At 39.2% G+C, this 23,098-nt stretch overlaps 1 protein-coding gene across 1 annotated transcript; it reads right to left on the reverse strand.

Moving 5' to 3' along the window:
- Positions 1-5,571: 5,571 nt before the first annotated feature.
- LOC149004976 (basic leucine zipper 61-like) lies at positions 5,572-8,405 on the reverse strand. The gene is made up of 4 exons (XM_089168518.1): positions 7,488-8,405; positions 7,272-7,362; positions 6,778-6,904; positions 5,572-6,380 (listed from the first exon to the last, which is right to left on the reverse strand). Exons 1-4 carry the CDS (start codon positions 8,054-8,056, stop codon positions 6,223-6,225), a joined length of 945 nt encoding a protein of 314 aa, XP_089024644.1. The 5' UTR covers positions 8,057-8,405; the 3' UTR covers positions 5,572-6,222.
- Between the last annotated feature and the right edge of the window lie 14,693 nt (positions 8,406-23,098).

Consider the following 23,098-nt stretch of genomic DNA (forward strand, 5'->3'; position numbering starts at 1 on the left):
AAATATTAGAAATTAAAAACTCTAAAATTTATGCCTAATTGACAAAAATCAATCCTAGCAAACATGCTTTCGTTCCCCGACAACGGCGCCAAAATTTGATCGTGTTGCTAACCAATCAAAATAAAATCTTATACTAATCTAGCAAGCAGAAAGTACGGGGTCGAACTATGGGGAACTAAAAGGCTAAGTCACTAAGATTGAATTCAACAAAACTTAATTTAAACTAATCTACTAATTAATGCAAAAACGTTAACTATGAATATGTGAAGATCTTTGGGATTTCGAATCCCCAATGCTTTTCCCTAACCGATATAACTCTACACTTCAAAGCAAATTAGGAATGGTCTTCCTAGATATGCCCTATCTTCGCAAGACTATTGTCTTTCGAGGAAGCTTGGCACGCTTAGTTTGCTGAGATATAGAACATCTTTGGCAAACTCAAACACAATCAACTAGAACATATAGAATAATCAAATTAATGAAATAAGCATGGTTCATCTACATCCCAAAGAAAATGAGCTAGCTACTCATTATCACAAAGTTCATAAGAAAAATAAAGATGAAACATAGGGAGAGAGAGAGAGAGAGAGAGAGAGAGAGAGAGAGATGTGGTCTTTTTCTTCAGCAATGAGAGAGATGAGAGCCCCGTTCGCCGTCTTCCTTCTCGTCTCTGTGGCTGGCTTCTCTTTTATGTCTCCCGCACACAATGAATCCCCTCTCTTTACCCGTATATTTTACCTTTATTCGTCCGGATTTTGGAAAAAATCAAAACAAGAAAGTTGTAGATATTTTCAATATAGTTCCATAGCATCTTAAATCACCACAATCCAAGCTCATACGAGAGAGATACCCAAAATACTGAAGGTATGTCTATTTACCCGATTTTCAGATTTATTACCAATTTTGTTCCTTAGACCTCTACCTGTTTCCAATTTGGCTAAGATCTCACTTTTCATGATTTCTTGGGCAGCAAGATTGAATGCCATGATTTAAAATTGCCAACTTTACTCCATATTATCTCTAATAACCAAAATCACCTTATTCCTGAAAAATACACAAAAACACTCAATTAGCTCTCTTTAATTAAATAAATATGGGGAATTAAATTAAATAAATAATGGTAAATGCATGCTTATCATATATTCAACACACTGGTGATTCTTCTTTTCAGCTAGCTAATAGTTCTTATACTCTGAATATTGTGCTTCATGTTCCTTCGGCATCTCACAATTTACTCTCTGTTCATAAGTTTGCAACTGACAACAATGTCTTTTTGAATTTCATGCAAACTGTTTTCAAATTAAGGATCCTTGCTCGGGCCATGTCCTCCACACCGGACCTGTTGAACATGGTGTGTACAGCCTTCCGGTGGTAATGTGCTATAAGAATTCTGTTTTGGCCTTGTCTGCCTTGCATTCTTCTCCAGATTTATGGCATTTTCGACTTGGTCATGCTCAGTATCCCACTGTGAATAGGCTCATTCGGCAATTTCATTTGCCTTCTATTGGTGTTAGAACTACACTAGTTTGTTCTTCTTGTCAGATAGGAAAATCTCATAAACTTCCTTTTAATAAAAGTGGTATGTTGTCTACTGCTCCCCTTCAATTAGTTTACTTTGATCTTTAGGGGCCTTCTCATACACCCTCTAATGAAGGACATCATTACTATGTATCCTTTGTGGATGATTACACTCACTTTACCTAGATATATCCCATCTCTCATAAGTCTGATGCTTTACAATTTTTTTAGATTTTTAAAATACTTGTTGAAAATCTTTTTTCTTCTACTATCAAGCATTTTCAATCTGACTGGGGGGGGTGAGTATCGTAGTTTCTCCTCTTTTCTTCAAAAATGTGGTTATCATAGACTGTCTTGTCCTCACATGTCTGAACAAAATGGACGAGTGGAATGCAAACATCGACAAATAGTTGATATGGGGCTGACCTTGTTATCTCATTCTGGCTTACCCGCTTCGTTTTTGGGGGGTGCCTTTACTACTGCTGTTTTCTTAATAAATCGTTTACCCACTACTGCATTAGATTTTGACTCTCCATTTTATAGAGTTTTTCATCGTCATCCAGATTATACTTTTCTTCGGGTTTTTGGCTGTTCTTGTTTTCCTATGCTTCAGTCCTTCAATAAACATAAACTTGAATTTTGTTCCACCACTTGTGTTGTCATTGGCTACAGTCCCAAGCATCATGGTTATAAATGTTTGAATCTTTCTATAGGGAAACTCATTATATCCAGGCATGTTATTTTTAATGATTCTCACTTCCCATTTCGTGATTTCTCTTCTACTATTCCTCTTTCCTCTTCACTCCCTCATCCTTCCTCTCTATCTTATCCTATTCCCTACTCTATTAACTTTGTTTCTATGCCTTCTAGAGTTGTCTGTAGTTCTCCTACTGTTGCTGTATTTTCTGGGCAGCCTACTGAGCCATATAATTCAGCTACTACATGTTCACCAAATCAGCCTGCTGTTAATGTATTTTCTGGGCAGCCTACTGAGCCATATAATTAAGCTCCTGCATGTTCCCCGAATCAGCCTGCTGTTGCTGTATTTTCTGGGCAGCCTCATGTCTGTACTGCGCCATCTACTTCAGCTCCTACCTGTTCTCAACATCAGCCTATTTTACAACAAAATACTGAGCAACCTGTGTTTTCAACTGTGTTGCACAGTTCTGATGTGCAACCTCAACTGTGTGAGTTTTCAAATGGTCTTGTTCCAAAGGTTGCTGCTGGGGTGTCTACTCCTTCGGGTGATTGTGTTGCTAAAGCCGTGACAGGTGCCTCTTCAAGAATCCCTCCAGCTGGCTGTTGTTATCCTCTAGCTGATCCATGTTCTACTGGTTTAAGAATTTCTAGTGATTTACCCATTAATAGTTTTGTAAACACTAATGGACTGTCTCGGATTGTTGATGGGCTTGATGATAATTGTACTTTACATTCTGTTGGTTTACTTCCTGTGGATACAGCTGTAGTTAATAGATGGTTATCTCCTGGGCCGACTGATGTTGCTAGGCCCATCACTGATTCTTCAGTGGTTTTGCCTCCTTTTCCATTGCCTCCTACACGTACTCATTCTATGCTCACCCGCTCACAAGATGGAACTCGCGTTCCCAAACTTCCAAAGAGTTACTTTGCCACTAAGCATCCCTTACATGTTGCACTTACTGCTGCTGCCACTAGTGATCTTGAACTTACATGTTTTAGTCAAGCGTCTAAGTCTGTTGTTTGGCGCCAGGCTATGGACACCGAGTTTAATGCTTTGCTTACTAATAACACATGGGTTCTCACTCCACCACCGCCTAATCGTCGCATTATTGGTTGTAAATGGCTTTATCGTATTAAGCGCAAGTCGGATGGTACTATTGACTGCCACAAGGCACGTTTGGTCGCCAAAGGGTACACTCAGGAATATGGTCTTGACTATGAAGAAACTTTTAGTCCTATTGTCAAACCGATCACTATTCACATCATTCTTGCTCTTGCAGTTTCTTCAAATTGGAGTGTTGTAGTGTTCGTCAGTTGGATGTTAATAATGCATTTTTACATGGTTCCCTTACCGAGGATGTGTATATGCAACAACAACTTGGATATGTTGATACACAATTCCCATCTTATGTTTGCAAACTACAACACTCTTTATACGGTCTTAAGCAGGCACCTTGGGCTTGGTTTCACCATCTTAGTAATTTTCTTATTCAACTTGGTTTTGAGGGTTCTAAGACTAACTCGTCTTTATTCATCCGGGCGCATTCTACTACACCTCTCTATGTTTTAGTTTATGAGGTTGATATCCTCATCACTGGCCCTTCTTCCCAGCTGATTACTGAGCTCATTCATACTCTTTCTATGGAAGTTGCTCTAAAAGATCTTGGTGAGGCTCGGTATTTTTTGGGCATTGAGATGATACCTCTTGCTTATGGTATTCTTCTCTCTCAACAGAAATACATCTATGGTTTATTATCTTGTGCTGGCTTATTGGATGCTAAGCCCATCTCTACTCCCATGGTGTCCTCTCTTCACTTGACCTCTTGTGGAAAACCATTGACTGATCCCACCCTATATCAAAGCTTGGTAGGGAGTCTCCAATATGTCACTCTTACAAGGCCGGACTTGTCCTTTTCGGTCAATAAACTTTGTCAATTTCTTGCTACTTCAACAGAGGATCGTTGGCTTGCTTTAAAAAGGCTTTTGCGGTATCTCAAGGGGACCATTCTCTTTGGCCTCCATCTTACTTCTTCCACTACTACTACTTTAGAGGCATACTCTAATGCTAATTGGGCCGGTTGCCTAGATGATAGAAAATCTCAAGGTGGATTTCTCATATTTTTTGGCTCCAACTTAGTCTCTTGGCAATCACGCAAACAACCGAACTGTTGCCCGTTCTAGTACGGAGAGTGAATATCGGGCTCTTGCTTTGGCTACTACTAAGCTTACTTGGATACAGTCTTTATTACATGAGTTGAATGTTACACAACCTCATCCACCACGTCTTTGGTGTGATAACATTGGCGCTACTTATCTTTCTACGAACCCGGTGTTCTATGCTCGTACAAAAACATATTGAGATTGATTTTCATTTTGTTCGTGATAAAGTTGCCAAAAAGGATCTTGTGGTTCGATATATTTCTACTAGTGAGCAGCTTGTTGACATTCTTACCAAGGGTCTCTCTCCTATTCGCTTCAAGCTCCTTCGCTCCAAACTCAAGGTCTTTGAAGGGCCCTTGACTTTGAGGGAGGGTATTAGGGATGATAGACCATCAGTATGATATATAGTCATATAGTCTTTTTTATATAATGTAATGGTTAACTGTTTTATAAATAGATGACTCTGATCTCACTTATAGATTAGAGATTCCATTTATCTTAAGACTCTCTATCAGAACTATAGAAGTTTTGGCTCGAAGTAACTCACTATTCCAAGCAGAATATTCAAACTCATCAAGCTTTTTGTATCCAATAACCAATGTCCGCAGTCCTGCTTCACCATATTCGTTCAAATGCTTGATAGTTTCCTCTTGAAATCGTCTTCCATTTTTGGCTAGGCGATAAAAAACTATGGTGTATGATTCCAGAAATATGCAATCAGAACTTGAAGGAGGACACATCAATGTGGTTATAACGCGAATAAGAATTAAAGAAAGCTATCGATCAGATTGACAATGGTTCTTCCGAGGAAAAGAAGAACCATGTAAGGTGTAGAGTGATCCAACCTGTCTGCACCTTTGCACAGAAGAAGAATCTACCCATCCTCGTCTTGGTGTAGAGGTGAGAATCGTAAATGGCATGGCTTGCATGGTTGATTAACCGTTTTTTGTTTTTAGAACTGAGCTAGGCAACTTTATGGTTGAAACCGTCTTGGGGAAATCTTTGCAATTCCCAAGTTGATCAATTAAAAATAAATTCATAATAAGTATTCAATTATTTTATTAAGTGATAGCATGTGCAAATAGTGAATTACAACTTTAGACATCTTTGTCAATGACGTAAAAGTTTAAAAATTTTAATAAATAAGAGTCTTTTAGGTAAGGGAAATGTAGCCATCTCACCTTAGTTCGTAAAATTTTGGACAAAAAATATGCCCTTATATAAGATGCGAGACAAGAAAAAAAAAAAGTATAATTAGGCATTTTTATCTAGTGGTTAGGAATACAATCGTCTTACATACAGGAATCAGGTATAAAATCTTTTGCCCCTCCTCCGTCCACCCAAAAAAATAAAATTACAAAAAAAAAAAAAGGAAAGAAAAAAAAAAAGAGGCCAACTCCAATTCCAGACAACAAATTCATAAATGGTGACAAAACATAGTCCAACCACCAACTAGAAGAAAGCCCTTCCAACAAGTAACCAGCAGTTACCAGCAGCACTAAAGAAACTTACATTCTTTTCAGAGAGAATACTATACATATCATGTCTGTGCATTAGTTGATTAAAGGCACACCATGGCCTCTCATGGGATCGAGCTCGCCTACTTTCATAGTTTGTGGACTCATTGTGTGTCCACACACTATAAATGCATCACATAAATTGAAATATTGATTCAATTTTTGACAATCAATCTCATTTTTTTTGGTGTGAAAATCTCAAATTTGAAGTCAAGCTTCGCTGCTAATGTGGTATTCCCAATGCAGAGACGCAAAATGGATGTACAAAAGCTATGGAAGCAGATAAAGCTTGATCTCTCTTCATGGCTCTCTACCTTTGTGCATACACTTAATTCATTGGGTGCCCCTCTGTGTCAGCATGAGCACAAGAGGGCTGCATAGTAGCGGCAGTCATAATTGATGTCTTGTTGCCCATCTTCTTAAGGTTTTGCTGGTGGTACACATGCTTTAATCTCTCTATCTCCTTCCTCAGTGCTTCTTGGTGAGCTGCATTTAATGTATTCACAAAACCCATTAAACTTTCAGCTGACATCTATCTCTTCAAAAGAAAAATATACACAGAACACTCATATAATTACATGCAATACTTAATTGAGATACTAATGGAATTAAGAATAAATTTTCTTTGGAGTAATACACTAAAGCGCAGTGGAGACCAACATCTCATAATGTGAGATTACAAGTTAGAATTTTCTTAGAATTAGGGGCGAAGCTCCATATATATAAAATAGTTATTTCGAATATAAAGTTATCAATTGAAAAGAAACAAAAAAATCCAAACCTCGATCGTTGAAAGCATATTTAATTCATATAGTAACCCAATAAGCAAAACCAATATCTCGTTTATGATTTGTAGTAAAAATGATCAAATACTAGTACTTACCGTCTTTGAATATCTTATCTTGAGCGAGAGCTGCAATTTTTTGCTTTAGAGTGCTGTTATCGACATTAAGCACTAATCGTTGATGATCCAGAAATGCAACTCTTGGTGACAATACCGATACTTCTGTCTACATTTTCATGTCAAGAATCAAGACATTAAAATCTTAAGATGGGCCAAACTTCATAATTTTGTCCTAATTAATAAGTCGTCAAGTGGACACAAGGTCCTTTATTCACATATTGAACTCCGATAGTATTTGTTGCTTGTCCTAAGCCAGGGAAAGGAGAAGGGTTGATGTGTCAAGTTGGTAACTAGTTAGTATCAGAAAGGGAAAAATCCAATCAAACCCTTTTATATGGATTTAAGGAAGGAATGAACGCATGTAACCAATTCTATTTAGTTGGAGAATGGCTTCTTGTTGTTTTTAAATTTCATTAAAAAGCTTACCTAATCTAATAGCAAAATAGAAATGCAAAATTTCATAAAATACTTACTTGCAATGATGTAACGCTACGTTCGAGCTCCGAAATGTATTGTAACTTTCTCACTCGAGACCTTTGTGCTGATTGCCGATTGGCTATTATCCTAAATGTTCAAATCAGTCATAATCATGCATAATTAACATTATTAATCTATGGACTAAGGAAAAAAAGGTTATGGACATTAGGAATTAGAAAGTTGTTTTGGTTTGTGCGAGTGTAGGAAATTACCTCTTGACACGTTTAGGATCAACGATGGGATCACCATTAGCAGAAGTGGGAGGTAGGGCAGCATCGGAAGTGCTCTGAACTTCAGAAGATTCATTCTTTAAATTCTGATCAGAAGGTGTAGTAGGCTTGTCGTCGTTATTACTGTTGTGATCAGACGGTGTGGAGGGATTGGGAGATGAGACCCCAGGATTTAGAATAGGAGGTGAGAAGTCATTGGAGAACATAGACATAAGCTGCTCCTCATCCAATCCATCGAATTGATCGTTCATGTTGGTGTTGGTGTTGTTAGCAGCTCCAAATGGAGATGTAAATCTCTTGCATTCTTCGAGCAGAGGAGCTTCAAGGAAGGCAATGGAGTCGCTTGCTGACCTCCGGTGACTCCCACGCTTTGCAGCGGTGAAATCGAAGAATTCGTCCACCCATGAAGGTTGTTGCGGTTGCTGTTGGGCGGCGCCGCCGGTGGTGGCGGCGGTGGGATTCAAGGTAGCCATTGAAGGTAAGTTGAGGTGTGTGAAATTAGGCCAAGTGGGTGGTGTGAGGTTTGGGATTTTGGGAGGTAACTGTGCCATCTTATGAGAGAAGTAGAATTTAAAAGAGATCGAGAAATTAACGATAGAGATAAGAGCAAACCATCTGAGCCAACCAACCAACAAACTCTAATGAAAACTTGCTATTTCTGAGGTTAGGGTTGGGATGATAGAACTAACAAGGGAGAGAGAGATGCAATAAGTCTTGTTCTTCTTCTCTCATCTGCTTTCTATTTGGTGGTTGTGGCGGTGGTGTTTATCTCTCTCTCTCTCTACTGAGTATGATTCTGTTAATCTTTTCCATGTTGGAAGGTTTTCTCGTTTTTGAATTTTAAATTGGCCCGGAGGTTTTGGAGGAGGAAGGATGGTCACATGGGGTGATCGGGGGTTGGAATTGAGACAGCTAGTTACAGCTGGGGGAAGGGTTGGGTGGGTCTCCCCTCAACTGTAATATCTGTAATATCTGGAAGGAAGGTTGCAGTAATGCACTAGTTTAATAACTGACAGAATCAGCCACCACGTGCCGATGAGACTTTCTCTTTGCCTCTACTTTATAATATAATCCATCTAATACTATTATAAACTTGGGTTTATGGGGGTATTTTCGTCTTTCCACACGTAAGGGTATTTAATATTTTCATCTTTTCAAACTTTCCCCTTTATTTTTTTGGGTAGGAAATAGATTATTGAAGGGGGCAAGACCAGAAAATAGCATCCTAATTACAAAGATCCCCAAGTTATGTAGTGGAATTTGACCAAATCATTCTAGTGGCAAGGATGAGGCCTTCCTAGCTAGAGCATCTGCCACAGTATTAGCAGCTCTAGATATGGATTCAATGACAAAAGAATTCGAACCATTGAGGAACACTCTAATATCCTCCAATATTGGAGACACAAAGGAAAAGATCCGAATATGGATAATCACTGATAATTCACACCAACTCTTCATAGTCCATTTTGGTAATACTCCATATATATCAATTCTGTTTAATTGACAGGGGAAAGATCCTTACCTGGATTCGCTTTCCCTTTTATGAAGTACACGCAGCGGAAGTAAATCTGGATCCACGTTCTCATTCCACCACCAAATCTCTACCGGGATGATTCCACAATCACAAGGAAATGGAAGTATTTCAACAACCCAAATGCCGTATGGAAAGAAGATGGAAGAATGATCTAAGGCAAAGGAAGGAAGAAAGAAAAAAACCACTAGGTTTCTCCTTCCCGCGTTTCTTGGAGAGAGGGAGAGAGATGGGAGCCGCCTCCTTTTCTTGGAAAAACTTACATAATGTAAACACACTTACTTATGCGATGGTTACCAAAATATATAACCCTATTTTATAACCGCATTAATAGTGAGTTTCTAAATTTGCCCTTAGGCATTTAATTTATTAATTATATTAATAAATTCCAACAGCTCCCACTTGCACAAGGGCAAGTGTTAATCTTTCAATATGTCTGAGACACACATGTATATCCCAGATATACACATTCAATCTCTCTGCTATGTATCCCAGATACATAGACCTCTTGTGTCCCAGACACACATGTATATCCCAGATATACATATTCAATCTCTCTGCTATGTATCCCAAATACATAGACCTCTTGTGTCCCAGACACATGTATATCCCAGATATACATATATATTGATCTCTTCACTATGTATCCCAGATACATAGACCACCCGTGTCCCGACACTAATATCCACAAGTCATCGGCAAAATGGGTTGTGCGACCGGTGATATACCTGCACACGTGAGCCCCAAACTAGAAACCTTCCCAGATGGCCAGAATGGCACATCACTTATAGAAGATATCAAATAAGCATTAGTATAACACAGTATCCTAGGTTTATTCAAACTCACCAGACTAAAAGTATCTCGATCCCCTCGAGAGATCACCTTCTTGTCCTTAAAATGTTTACTACTGTAACACATATAGTTGGCGCTAGCAAACAGTTTTAGGGTGCAGGTGAATCAAACCTTTCCTTTCGCCCCAGACCATCACTACACTTGGGATTGACTCCTTTCCCGGTAGTGCCCCTTTAGGTCGAATCTATCATGACCATAGGTAACACCCCAAAGTAGCCACATCAATCCTTCGTTTCATGATGCTGTCGAAAGTCACTAAGAACACTAACAGACCATAAAGTCTAGGACTCACACAATGAGAGGAGCAGGGATCCATCCTCTCATTTCCAATGATCGCTAAGCACACATAGTATGATATATGTGCTATAGTAGAACATTCTATATACAATATAACGTATGTCCATCTCAACACCATACAGGTTTTAGTCTAGTCGCAACCTCTTGCGCCTAACCCGAATTTCTTTATTGTCGCCACCCTAGTGCCACATAAAGTACTCGCACTGGCTCCTATAGGCAACATGAATAGTGGGAACATTCATGTCGATTCTCTTCACAATAGAGAAACTCATCTTGATTCCAAATCAAGGCGACATCATGATTATGAACTGACCTACACAAAATCATTCACAATCTGTCTCATGTCTGCTCGCCTCCAAGGCGCCAGAGGCAAATGCTCGTGTGAGTGAGTCATTCTCTTGCCTATTGACATATCTTGTTTTATGCTAGAAAAACACAATCACACAAAAAGTGAATAAATGAAATGCTGGAATGAACTCATATTACTCATTAATAAGAAAGTCTCAGTACAAAAGTAAGTCACAATCTATGCAAACCCAAGGATTTTTCATGAGAAATAAAAACATCCTTAGCTATAGGTTTGGTTAGAAGGTCAGCTACCATCTGACTAGTAAATATGTGCTTAAGTACAACTTTCTTCTTTGATGTAATGTCTCTAACAAAGTGATATCTCAACTGTATATATTTGGTCTTCCCATGATACTTGGGGTCCTTGACATAGCTAAGAGCTGTCGTACTATCACGTAGACAAGGGCAGCCTCTTTGGATGTCATCACAATCCCAGTATGTCGAGGAATCTCTTCAACCAAACAGCCTCTTGACGCGCCGAGCATGCTACATACTCGCTTCCATGGTCGAGAGGGATATACAAACCTGCTTCTTGCTACACCACGAAATGGCCCCGCCATTCGGTAAGAAAGCATATTCAGAGGTTGATTTGCACTCATCGATGTTTCCAGCCCAATTGGCATCACTATAGCCAACTAAGCGCAAATCCGATCCTTGGTAACACAACATGTAGTTACTCGTTCCTCTAAGATATCTCAATATCCTCTTGACTGCTTTCCAGTGCTCTATGCCTGGGTTTGATTGGTATCGACTAACCAAACCCACTGCATAACAAATATCCGGCCTAGTACACGTCATAGCGTACATAAGGCTACCTACTGCACTGGAATATGGAACTCTTTCCATCTTGGTTTTCTCCTCTGGAGTCTTAGGACCCATATCAAGGCTCAAATGCAAACCCTTCTCCACTGGAGTATCAATTGGTTTGTAGTTGTGCATCTGGTATCTCGTCAAGATCAATATAGGTCTCCTGAGATAAACCCAGTAATCTCTTTTGCGTATTTCTGACAATCTTGACACCAAGCACATAGCTTGCTTCACCCATGTCCTTCATATCAAATACGGAGGAAAACCATTTCTTAATGGTTTCCAATAGCTCCTTGCTATTGCTAGCCATAAGTATGTCATCTACGTACAATGTTAGAATGACATAGTTACCATTAGATCTCTTAGTGTAAACACAGTGGTCTTCCTCAAGCATGGAAAACCCATTTTCCATCATAGCTTGGTGGAAGCGCACATTCCACTGTCTAGATGCTTGCTTTAAGCCATATATGGACTTCTTAAGCTTGCACAATTTGCGCTCAAGTCCATTAGCTTCAAAGCCTTGAGGTTGATCCATATAGATCTCTTCCTCAAGTTCTCCATTGAGAAAAGCAGTTTTTACATCCATCTGATAAAGCTCCAAGTCCAACTGAGCAACAATGGCTAGTATGAGGCGGATTGAGGCAAACCTAACCACAGGGGAAAAAGTTTCCTCATAATCAACGCACTCTTGTTGGGTATAGCCTTTAGCCATTAAACGAGCCTTGAATCTCTCAATAGATTCATCCGCCTTTCTCTTGATTTTGAGAATCCACTTGTTCCCAATTGCCTTTTGGCTCGGCGGCAAGTCAACCAAGTCCCAGACATGATTAACTTTCATCAACTCCAACTCTTCCTCTCTTGCTTTCAACCATTCCTTTGAGCTTGACCCCGCAAGAGCTTCCTACACGCTCTTCGGTTCATGCTCATCGACTGAAGTCATCTCACAATCAATCTCTTCAGGAGTTACCATGTAGGCTTCATCCTCTATGTCGAAACGTCGACGAGGAACTTGCCCGCACCCACTATGGCGCAAGTGCATGTCAGATTGCTCACCCTCTGAGGTAGCTATCACATCTGCACTCCCGCTAGGATCTTCTGGATGAACCCCAAGTTATCCAGAATCTAAATCCCTGGAGTGACAAGACCACTATCTTGTATTTCAAAGAATTCCGATGATTCTTTGTTAACTCCTGAAAGAGATGGAAAATCATTCTCCAAGAATGTTGCATCCCTAGACTCAAGTTCCATTCTCCTCTCACTCTCATCTAGTCCAATGAAGACATGGCCCTTTGAGGGTTCAGAATATCTCACAAAGATACACTTTATTCCTCTGGGTCTAAGATTTCCATATTAGTGAGAAGTAGAGTGAACATATGCTGCACATCCCCATGCGCGCAAGTAACTCAAATCTGGCTTCCTTCCGGTCCACAACTCATATGGTGTGGAAGGAACCGATTTGGTGGGAACTCTATTGAGGATATAGGCCGCAGTCAGCAAAGCATCTCCCCAATAAGAGATGGGTAGATTTGCCTGCACCATCATGGATCTCACCATGTCTAGCAAGGTTCTATTCCTCCTCACAGCAACCCCATTTTGCTGTGAACTCCTTGGAATAGTAAGTTGTCTAGATATCCCATTTTCATCACATAACCCTTTGAACATATCGGAGAGATACTCTCTACCTCTATCCGTTCTAAGAGTTTTAATCATTTTATCTAACTGATTCTCAACTAAGCTCATGAATTTCTTAAAACATTCTAGAGCTTCTGACTTATGAGAAATTAGATAAATATGACCATACCGTGTATAATCATCTATGAATGTGATGAAATAAGCCTGTCCTTTTCAATATGCACATTCATGGGTCCATACACATCTGAATGGATAAGTTCTAAAGGAAGAGAGGCTCTCAAAGCCTTTTTAAATGGTTTTCTAGTTGCTTTTCTTGCTAGACATGACTCACAGGTTGGCAAATCAGATAGTGAACCTTGGCCTAAGAGACCTTCTCTTGCCAACCTGTTCTCCTATCTAAGCCAATATGTCCTAGTCTAGCATACCACAAATTAGAATCAATACACACAGTATTTTGGCAAACAAAAGCACTACTAGAATTAATGAATAATCAATTGTATCAAATACAATGAAACCATTATTAAGAAAACCATAACCATAAACTGTATCACCCAGATACAAAACCAAATAATTGTTTTCAAATACAACTCTAAAACCATGTCTCATAAACCACTCTTGTTTCTGTTCCCACCTTTGTTACTTTGCCTAGACCACTGAGGTTGAGCTCTCTCCTTCTTGCGCTTGAAGCCCGCACCCTTACTAGTGCTTGCTTCGCAGAACTACTCGTGTGAGGGACATCGGCCAACATCCGATCCTCCTCTAGCTCAAGGTGCTTGGCAACTTGTCAAATGTCTTGACCTCATCAACATGAGTCAAGAAGATCTTCATATGCTCCCAAGACTTAGGCAATGACCCGATGCCGCGAGACTTGCTCCTCATCAGTCTTTTGGCGCCCACATGCACTCAACTCACTAATCATGTTGGACATGATGGTTATATGCTGCCTCATGGTGTGACCCTGGCGCATCTTATAACCATCAAATGTGAGTCTGAGCTTGCGACCTCTTATGGTGGAAGTCCCTCCATACTGGAACTTCACAACCTCCCACAAAGACTTTGCAGTCCTATGCTTCTCTAACCGAAGCATCAGGTCATCCCTCATGGAGCTTAGGATACTAATCCTAGCTACCCAGTCTTTCCTCTTCCAAGCATTGTAAAGCTCAAGGTTCCTGCTATACTATGCAGTGGTACCTTCTTCAGGTGGGGACATGGTCTAGTTTACAGTTTCCAGCATGTTCTATTCTTCTAGGAGATATTGCACCTTTCAGTGCCAAAGGTCATAATACCTCTCATTCAGTTTATCTCATTTCGCGAAGTTAGCAACAATGCTCTTGGTAGTAGCAATTTATTCTAGAGATATTACATACAAGAATGAGTTCAATTAATCTAGCATAAAACACAACTCATGCAACAACAAATCATACTAGCATAGTCAACCTACGGGATAAGCATTTAAACCAAAAGAGATGCTAACAAACATTCAATCAAATTCTCATGCAAACTCACATAGACTTATACACTAGTTTCATTCTGTGCAAGAAACATGATTGATAGACCCATAAATAAAAAACAGTTTTATTAAAATAAAACATGCAATCATGTTAATGCTATGAGGTGGTTCACACAAAACACTTCAACCTCATTATCTCCCACTAGGCGCCATTAGGCCCGCAATGCTCAAACATCACATAGATTGTGAGCCATTGATGTCGAGTAAATTAGAAACACATTCTAAACTGGACATACCAATATCAAAAAAATCCATCTCCCGGATTGCCGTCTGCCTTTTATGCCCACACGGAATTCCGTCTGCCTTTTGTGCCAGACTAATGACCATCTCGCCCAAACAAATTCCGTTTGGGTCCGTGTCGGTCGACAATAGTGAGTGTCCGTCTGGTCCCCGCAAACGCATTTTTTTTCAATTTTCTTTGAACGAAATTTTTCCAAAAAACGGAAAATCACGTTTTTTCTTTCCAAAAATTCATCCAAAAACACATGAAAAAAATCCAACAATAATTATTAAACAAAAAATCATCATGGATAATCAATTCATGCAAAAATTCACAAGAGAAAAAAACAAGGATCCTCCCACTTGGGATCCGAACCCAAAACATAAGGATTTCCAAAACCCTATCAATTCTCCCATGGGTTTCGATTAAACCCCTGGATTCTCCATGGGTTTTCATAAACCCTTGATCCTCCCATTGGATCCATACAATGAAATTAAACATGGGGAGGAACAAAAAACCGTGGGAACCAATGGCTCTGATGCCAATGTTGGTAATACTCCAATATTTTAATTCGTTTATTGCGGGGAAGATCCTACCGGATTCGCTTTCTCTTTATGGTATCGCTGAGTAAATCGGATCCACGTCTCGTCCACCACCAAATATTTACCGGGATGGTTCCACAATCACAAGAAAAGGGAAGTATTTCCACAACCCAAATGCCATGTGGAAAGAAGATGGAAGAATGATCTAAGGCAAAGGAAGGGGAAAAAAAAACCACTAGGTTTCTCCTTCCTGCGTTTCTTGGAGAGAGGGAGAGTGGGGGCCCCCCTTTCTTGAAAAATTTCGAATGTAAAAACATTTACTTATGCGGTGGTTACCAAAATATATAACCCTATTTTGTAACCGCCTTCATAGTGAGTTTCCAAATTTGCCCTTGGGCATTAATTTATTAATTATATTAATAAATTCCAATAGTCCACTTTTATGCAAATGTTGGACAAGCCCATGCACACTAAGTGCTCCAAGACCATCCTTAATGCCCACGCTTCGCCTTCCAAAACCAAACCACACACCACTTGATTGGAGCAAACCCATATCATCCGCCCCAAATGGTCTCGAAGGATCACACCTGCACCACCCCAATTGGTATCTTTTGCCCAGGAAAAATCTGTATTCAGCTTCAACCATCCTTCACAATGTGACACCCGATGGTTCTTCCTCATTTCCTTTCCAGAGTCCATCATACATGTGGTACTCCAGAATTCTTCATGGCTTCTTTTTGCTCTCCAAATCAGCTCCTCCAGCGGCCATATAGCTCCTCTAAATATGAATTCATTTCTTGATAACCAAAGATTCCAGCAGATATACACCAAGAGGCTGAAGGCTTTGGATTCATCTTCCTTGGAGACTCGATCAAATGTGCTAGCTTGAGGTTCTGTTTCTCAGGGACAAGATGTGATAGCTTATATTCGAACCAAACCACTTTAGCATATGAGCATTCTAGAAGGATATGATCCATGGTTTCCAAGTGGTACCCACACCTTTGGTCAAAAAACTTGACCATCAAGAATGATAATTTGATATTGAATTATGTTACAAGAAATGTCATGAAATTTTTTGCATACAAGGGAGAGTTAAGAATTTAACCCCCACTTAAAAGGCGCCCAAAAAAAAACACAACATCTAATAGTGTATCATGGTGGGCCATTTTCTCTACGTTTCCTATATTCCAATCATGCTCCTAGCCAATAAAATTTGCCTTAGGTTTGGATGAAAAGAAAATCTGCCTAGGCCTAGGGTCGTTGGTAAGCTATGCTGTCTCTAAAACCAACGTTCACATGTCTCCAGTTTAACTTTCTTGACGGTTTTCCTTTTCTCCTAGGGTGAATACAGAATTGAGAGGTTCTATAGAAAAGAGTATGGATAGACAATTTTTTTATATAGTCTTTATTTTTTAAAATTTATTATATTAATAAGTTTTGTTAAGAAGCTATTTTGATATCTTAATTTTAGATTATACTTATGTGTTTACTAAACTGCATCAACAAATTAAAAAATTAAAACTAAAACTACCAAAGAGTTGACCAACAATGATCAATGCCTCTTAAATGAAAAGATTTATATTCGATTCTTCCAGTAATATATGTAATATTTTCATCCCCAATATATATATAAGTTGCCTGTTTTAAAATAAAAAAGAAAAAAAAATTGTACTTCTAGTGCAATGGATGCCATGTACAAACATCCTATGACTAAGACACTGCATTAAATCAATAATATCCATACTCATCATCAATAACTCTTGGGTCAAATTTGACCCCAAAAAATCTCTTGGGTCAATTGACCGATGATGTTTCATTCACTATCTTCATCAAGAATTGAGATATTAATATTGGTCTCAATCGACACACCAAAAGGGAATTGGATTAAAATTCTTGGATTTGGGTGAAGTGACTGATGAGAACGTTATGAAATCCAGAGACATTGATAGTGACTTCAAAAAGAGTCATTTTTTTCTAGTTAACAATTTGTCCACATCAGAAACAGTTTACCCAAAAGTAAGGTCTAGCGGCTACCTCGGATTAATAATTTTTATCCTTCTCATCAAAATTCAAGTATTTTTTTCCCCAATGATTTTGCCATTAATTCAATAGCTGAACTGATACTCAAATCCAATCTTCTAAAACTGACCTAATTGAAGATTCTAGAAACCAAATGGGTCACACCAATTTTATCAATTTAATAATTTTTTGTTTATTTGGTTGGCATCTTTGGTGTTATGTTTCTTGTGGTTGTTCGTACGTTTTGTAATACAAATTACAATTTAGGATTTAGGGTTTAATGTTTAAAAGTAGTGGAGCTAAACCAGATACGAAACCTTTAAAAATGAAGTAGATATGTTATAAAATAATAGTGTGTAGACTGTAGTAGTGGAGAGATGTGGAATTTGAGCTGTGCAGGTATGAAGTTGGGTTAAAAGTATCACAAACATCATGCGTTTCCATGTGAAATGTTTGCAAGCCCCCACCTTTGTTTGCTTTGCCCTCAAATTAGGCCTCACATGGTGGCTTTAGCCTTTAGCCTTAAGGTTGTCACTTTTTAGTTTTTCTTTTGCTTCTCTCAACCATCACTGCAATTTCTGGGTACCTTCTTCCATATAAAATTGATATTTCTCTAGTTTTTTGATAGTTTACTTTTGGGGAAGAGTGCAATAATGATTACATGAAAGATGTATATTTAAAACAAGTTGTAATATGGCTAGGTTTTCTAATTTTAAGGTGACTTTTGTGTGAATTGGACTCTACCGATAATAAAGATTTTCTAATTCATTATTTTTTTTATTGAAGATTAAGAATATAAGAATTAAAAAATGTAGATATATTTTTGGTATTCCTCCATGGAGGTTGTAGGAAGAAAAGTCTTGAATTTAGACATCCGTTTCGCCACCCTTCCTCTCCGCCTTCTCATCTCTCAGGCCTCAATCCAGGGCCGTAGGCTTGTACACAAATAGAATCTTAAGGGGTGAATTGGGATTCTCTATCTGTCACGATAAAAGATTGTGTTCCCCTCACACCCGTAAAGACCCACTTTTGAGCATTGTAAGGGAGTATGAGACAAATACAACTCTTTACCAATCCAGGGAAGAGGATCCGTACTCAAAATTTTATATCGAACATTTTTGTTGGGAGACTCTTTTGACACTTTGATTTTAAGTTTTAACTATTACGTACCAATCATTGCGTAAAAACTAGCTCCTCTAATGGGTATAAGTTGTACTAACATCACTAAATAGTTTACCAAAAAGAAAGAACCATTACGAAGATCACTAAATATTGATCTCTTGGCCAAAAACCCAAAGTTTGGATAGCCTTTGCCCTTGTTTAGTGGCAACATCTATAATCAACAACTCAAGAATTGATAAGCTCTCTTCTCTCTCTCTCCCATTGATTACCTATACCTCAAACATCTCTTCTCATATGGCGAGTTGATGCAAATCTATTAGAACAAATTAAGAAGTATAAAATTACCTACTATGTCAGAATGTGAGTACAGAAAAGTTCCTCTCTACCAAAAGGGAGGGGAGAGGAGAGGAGAGGAATTTTGGGCAATTTTTTTTAACAAAGAAGCATAATTCCATGTGAGGAGAAGGAACGTGAAAAGACAGCTGTTTTCTTTAAGTATGTATGGTGAAGAAGCCACCGTCTAATGGACAGTAACAAGCACGAGAGTCACTTTAGCATTGGCACATTGTATGCCTGCCACCATATAGAAACAGAGCAAAGTGGCTCATCTATTCATCTGCACTAGAGTCAACACCCTTCATAAGCCCCCTATGGACCTATTTTTCAATAGTACGTACTAATATTCTGCTCATGGGATAAGAAAATTTTCGCCAATTGGTGAATTCAATTGAGTTCTAGCTAGAAGAAAAGTAAACATTACATCGCTTGTACCCCGAGGAGCAGAGAGAATAGTGTGAATGCAAGTATGAATCACGAGTTGGGATAACATTACTCTTACACTTTCATCATCCATTTAGGAAGAAGAAGAAGAAGACCCACTTTTAAGCATTACAAGATGGACCAAAGGCATACTTTTTCCCAAATGTGTAATGGATGAATAGAGTGCAGAGAATCTGCACTTGTAATCAGACCCTTCAACAGCAAATTGAAAAAAACATGCCTCACTTTATATAGTAAACAATTTTCTCAAGGTCAGGCTTGAATGTCTTCCTAATTAAGAACTTATCCAAGACAAACCAGCCTGAAAGACCCAGAGACCGCATTGGAATACGAGAAAGCAAACCAAACTTGTTGGAGGAGGAGATCTTTCTAGAAAGAAGAGCATGCTCAACAGTTTTCTCTCGAAATTTACCACACAAGCATAGAAATAATATCATCATATTGCAGCATCAGCATAAATAGGACTCCCAACTTCATATCCTTTCCTATAATAAGTCCATATTAACGGATGGAGATTTTGAGAATAGCCTCAATTTCATGTTGCAGAAATAGGCTTCTTTAAACATCATAACATCCAACACGAGTCACGATATAAAAGCTCATCAGACCCACAAGTAGTTGTGCAGAGGTCTACAAGATTACAATCTATAACCATGAAGAGACAGGATCTCGCAGATCATCCACTGCCATTCCAACCACCTAAAGCAAACTTTCTGCAGAGGCAGATGTGACTCCATGTCCAAGAAGGGTGGTATCCAAGGTGTGCTGTCAGGATGTTTCCATTGGAGAATAGTATGTATGTTTCTAAGTCTAACCAGTCTTTCCTGAGTCTTTATAGCTGTCACCACAAATTTGCGAGGAAAGCAATTTCCAGTATCAAGATCGATCTCTTGTTTCAATCCCTCTTTAAAGACGGTCCTGAGCAACCTAGTGGATTTTTCTCTGTTTTTATTTAGTCCCTCACAAAGCAACATCCAACTTTATTCATATCATCCATATTGAGGATACTATGGTCTTTATCTCCATTCATTGCCATATCATAAACTGCCATATCAGCTCATAACTTATTGGCACCATTTACCATTTGAATCCTTTCCATATTTGATGGTTGACTATGCCATATCAATCTCCCTTCCATATTTGCTTCCCATTGATTGGCAATCATCCAAATTAATTTCATATTTTTTGGATGATTGACAATCATCCATATTTGTTGGTTGACCTTCGGGTTGTAATTATCTAAATAACTTACCACAATATTCATTTCAAGTCAATGAAGATAAAGTGTTTTAGCATGGCAAGCATGGTATCACGAGCCTTCTAAAGCTCCAAAGAGCTCTTATCTTTGTTTTCCCTCTACGCCTTCCCTCTCATGGCCACCAAATCCCCTTCCACCACCACTGAAACTAGTGGTATTATTCCGTCCCTTCTCCATCTATTCCCAATGCCCATCGCTCTCTCTCCATAAAACTTGCCTTAAAAAACTTCTTATCTTGGAAAACCCAAGTGGAACCATAGACAAGGATAGCTAGGTTACCTTGATGGCTCCTTCCGTTGTCCAACGTATCCCTCTCTTGCAGTCCCATGGAAACGACAAGATGCAATGATAAAGAGTCTTCTTTTCACCACCCTTTTGGAAGAAGTGTTTTGTCTCACTGTTGGGAAAAGCACTAGCAAAGGTGTGTTTGGGAGATGCTATCCAAGGCCTTTCCCAACCCATCACAAAGTTATATTACGTCTTTGCATATGGCTCTCCAGGAACTACAACAACGAGATGATGAACCCGTGACATCGTTGCCTCAATGAGCAAAATCCATTATGAAAGAATTATAAGCTGCTGGTGAATCTATTGGCCCCTCCACCTTTAATCTTCAAATTCAAGGTCTGAAATCTGATTTTGAAGCCATGGTCTTTTCATTGTTGACACAAACCTCCACCATTGAGTATGATTACTTGTATGCGATGCTCTTAAGCCATGAGTTTCTCCAAGGCTCCTCTTTCAATAGCTCTCACTTGTTAATCTCACCCCGCTGATGGTCAATACCACTCAACGCTGCCAATGACACACTGAGCCACCATCAACTACACGGGGAGGTTGTGCTTGGTGTCGTTAAGGTGGGCAGGGTCGTGGTGGATGTTTTCAGTGTGCTATTTGTTGATGTACCAATCACAACACGGATTGTTGTTACTACTGTCAACCAGGTATCCTTGTACCACTATCCTATGAGAACCCATCATACCCAGCCGTCCATCTCACCACTCATCCTTCCTCATCTTCCCTACACCCAAAACCACCTCTTTTCCCTACCCAAAACTATCCACCAAAACCCTTTCACAGTACCCTAATAGTGCAACCACCATCATGCTACATTGGACTTGCACTCACTCTCAGTCTCTCTCAATATGATGAATATAATGGTAATGATCAACTCCATGTTGGAAATGGGAAGGTGGTATCCATTTCTCACATTGGTTCCACTTTGCTCCCTCCTACTTCCAGTGCACTTCAATCAAATAATGTTCTTCATGTTCCAACCCTTACAAAAAATTTATTGGGAGTTCGCAAATTTCTTAGAGATAACATGTTTTTGTGGAAGTTCACCCATTCTTTTTTCTTGTGAATGACATCAAAACCAAGGAACGCTCATGTTAGGACTAAGTAAGGGTGATCTCTACGTTCTTGGCAGCCATTCTTGTCCCTGAGTTTTCTCTTCAGTTCGACTTCTCTTTGACGTTTGGCACAGTCACCTTGAATATCCCCACGTTCAAGTTTAAAGCAAATAATCAGTGTTAATCATCTTCCTTGCACCTCAATAAAAACTCATTCTCTTTGTATTGCTTGTCAATTAGGGAAATCCACTCCTCTCTCCTTACCTGTGACTCACAGTCGCAACATAAATCCACTAGATCTTATACAAAGTGACGTGTGGGGACCCTCTCCTTACCCCTCCAATAATGGACACCAGGATTATGTTATTTTCATGGATGACCACACCAAGTTAATTTGGCATTTTCCCATCATTAAAAAGTTTGATGTCTTAAATAGACCTGTAAATGGATAACCGAAATCCGCCTCCGAATTCGCATTCGTATTCGTTTAAGGGTATCCGTATCCGAAAATTTTCTTACCGGAAAATATCCGTATCCGTCCGCTAAGCAACCAGATTCGGATTCGGATAATTGCTTATCGGATCGGATAATATCCGGATAAATTTTTATCCGGATAGAGTAAAGTATTTAACATTTTTTATTTAAAAATAGATGATAATCGGATTCGGATACCGGTAATCGGATTCGGATAGCGGTATTCGGTAATCGGAAATTATAAATTTTTAATAAAAAAATGTAAAAAAGTGACAATTATCAATCAATAATCGGATATTTTATCGGATCGGATTATTCTCGGATATCCGATAAAGTTTCGGATTCGGATTCGGATGCCTTCTCTAAATTTTTGCCGGATTCGGATTCGGATAGCATATTTGCTAATTGGATTCGGATTCGGATACTGGTGTATCCGAGCCGAATCCGGTCCGTTCACAGGCCTAGTCTTAAACCAATGTTGAAACTCTATTTGAAAGAAAGTTAAAGTCAATCCAAAAGGTGGTTTTTTTTTGGGGGTGGGGTGGGGTGGGGGGGGGGTGTTGAAATACCATTCTCTCCCTAAATTCTTTGCCTCTAATGGAATCTCCCATCGTCTCTCAGCCCCTCATACTCATGAACAAAAAGGCACCATTGAGAGACGTTGTAGACATATTGTTGAAATAGGTGTCACACTTCTAGCTTATGCCTCTGTTCCCCAAACCTAATGGCATTTTGCCTTTGAAACAGCGGTGTATCTCATTAATCAAATGCCATATTCAGTCACCAGTGGCACCTCTCCCTACCAACTTGTGTTTCAGAGACCACCAGACTATTCATTTTTACAACTAT

Source organism: Hakea prostrata, chromosome 9, assembly GCF_041222555.1.
Source record: "Hakea prostrata isolate BN-2017 chromosome 9, UWA_Hpros_2, whole genome shotgun sequence".
In the NCBI taxonomy this organism is placed as follows: domain Eukaryota; kingdom Viridiplantae; phylum Streptophyta; class Magnoliopsida; order Proteales; family Proteaceae; genus Hakea; species Hakea prostrata.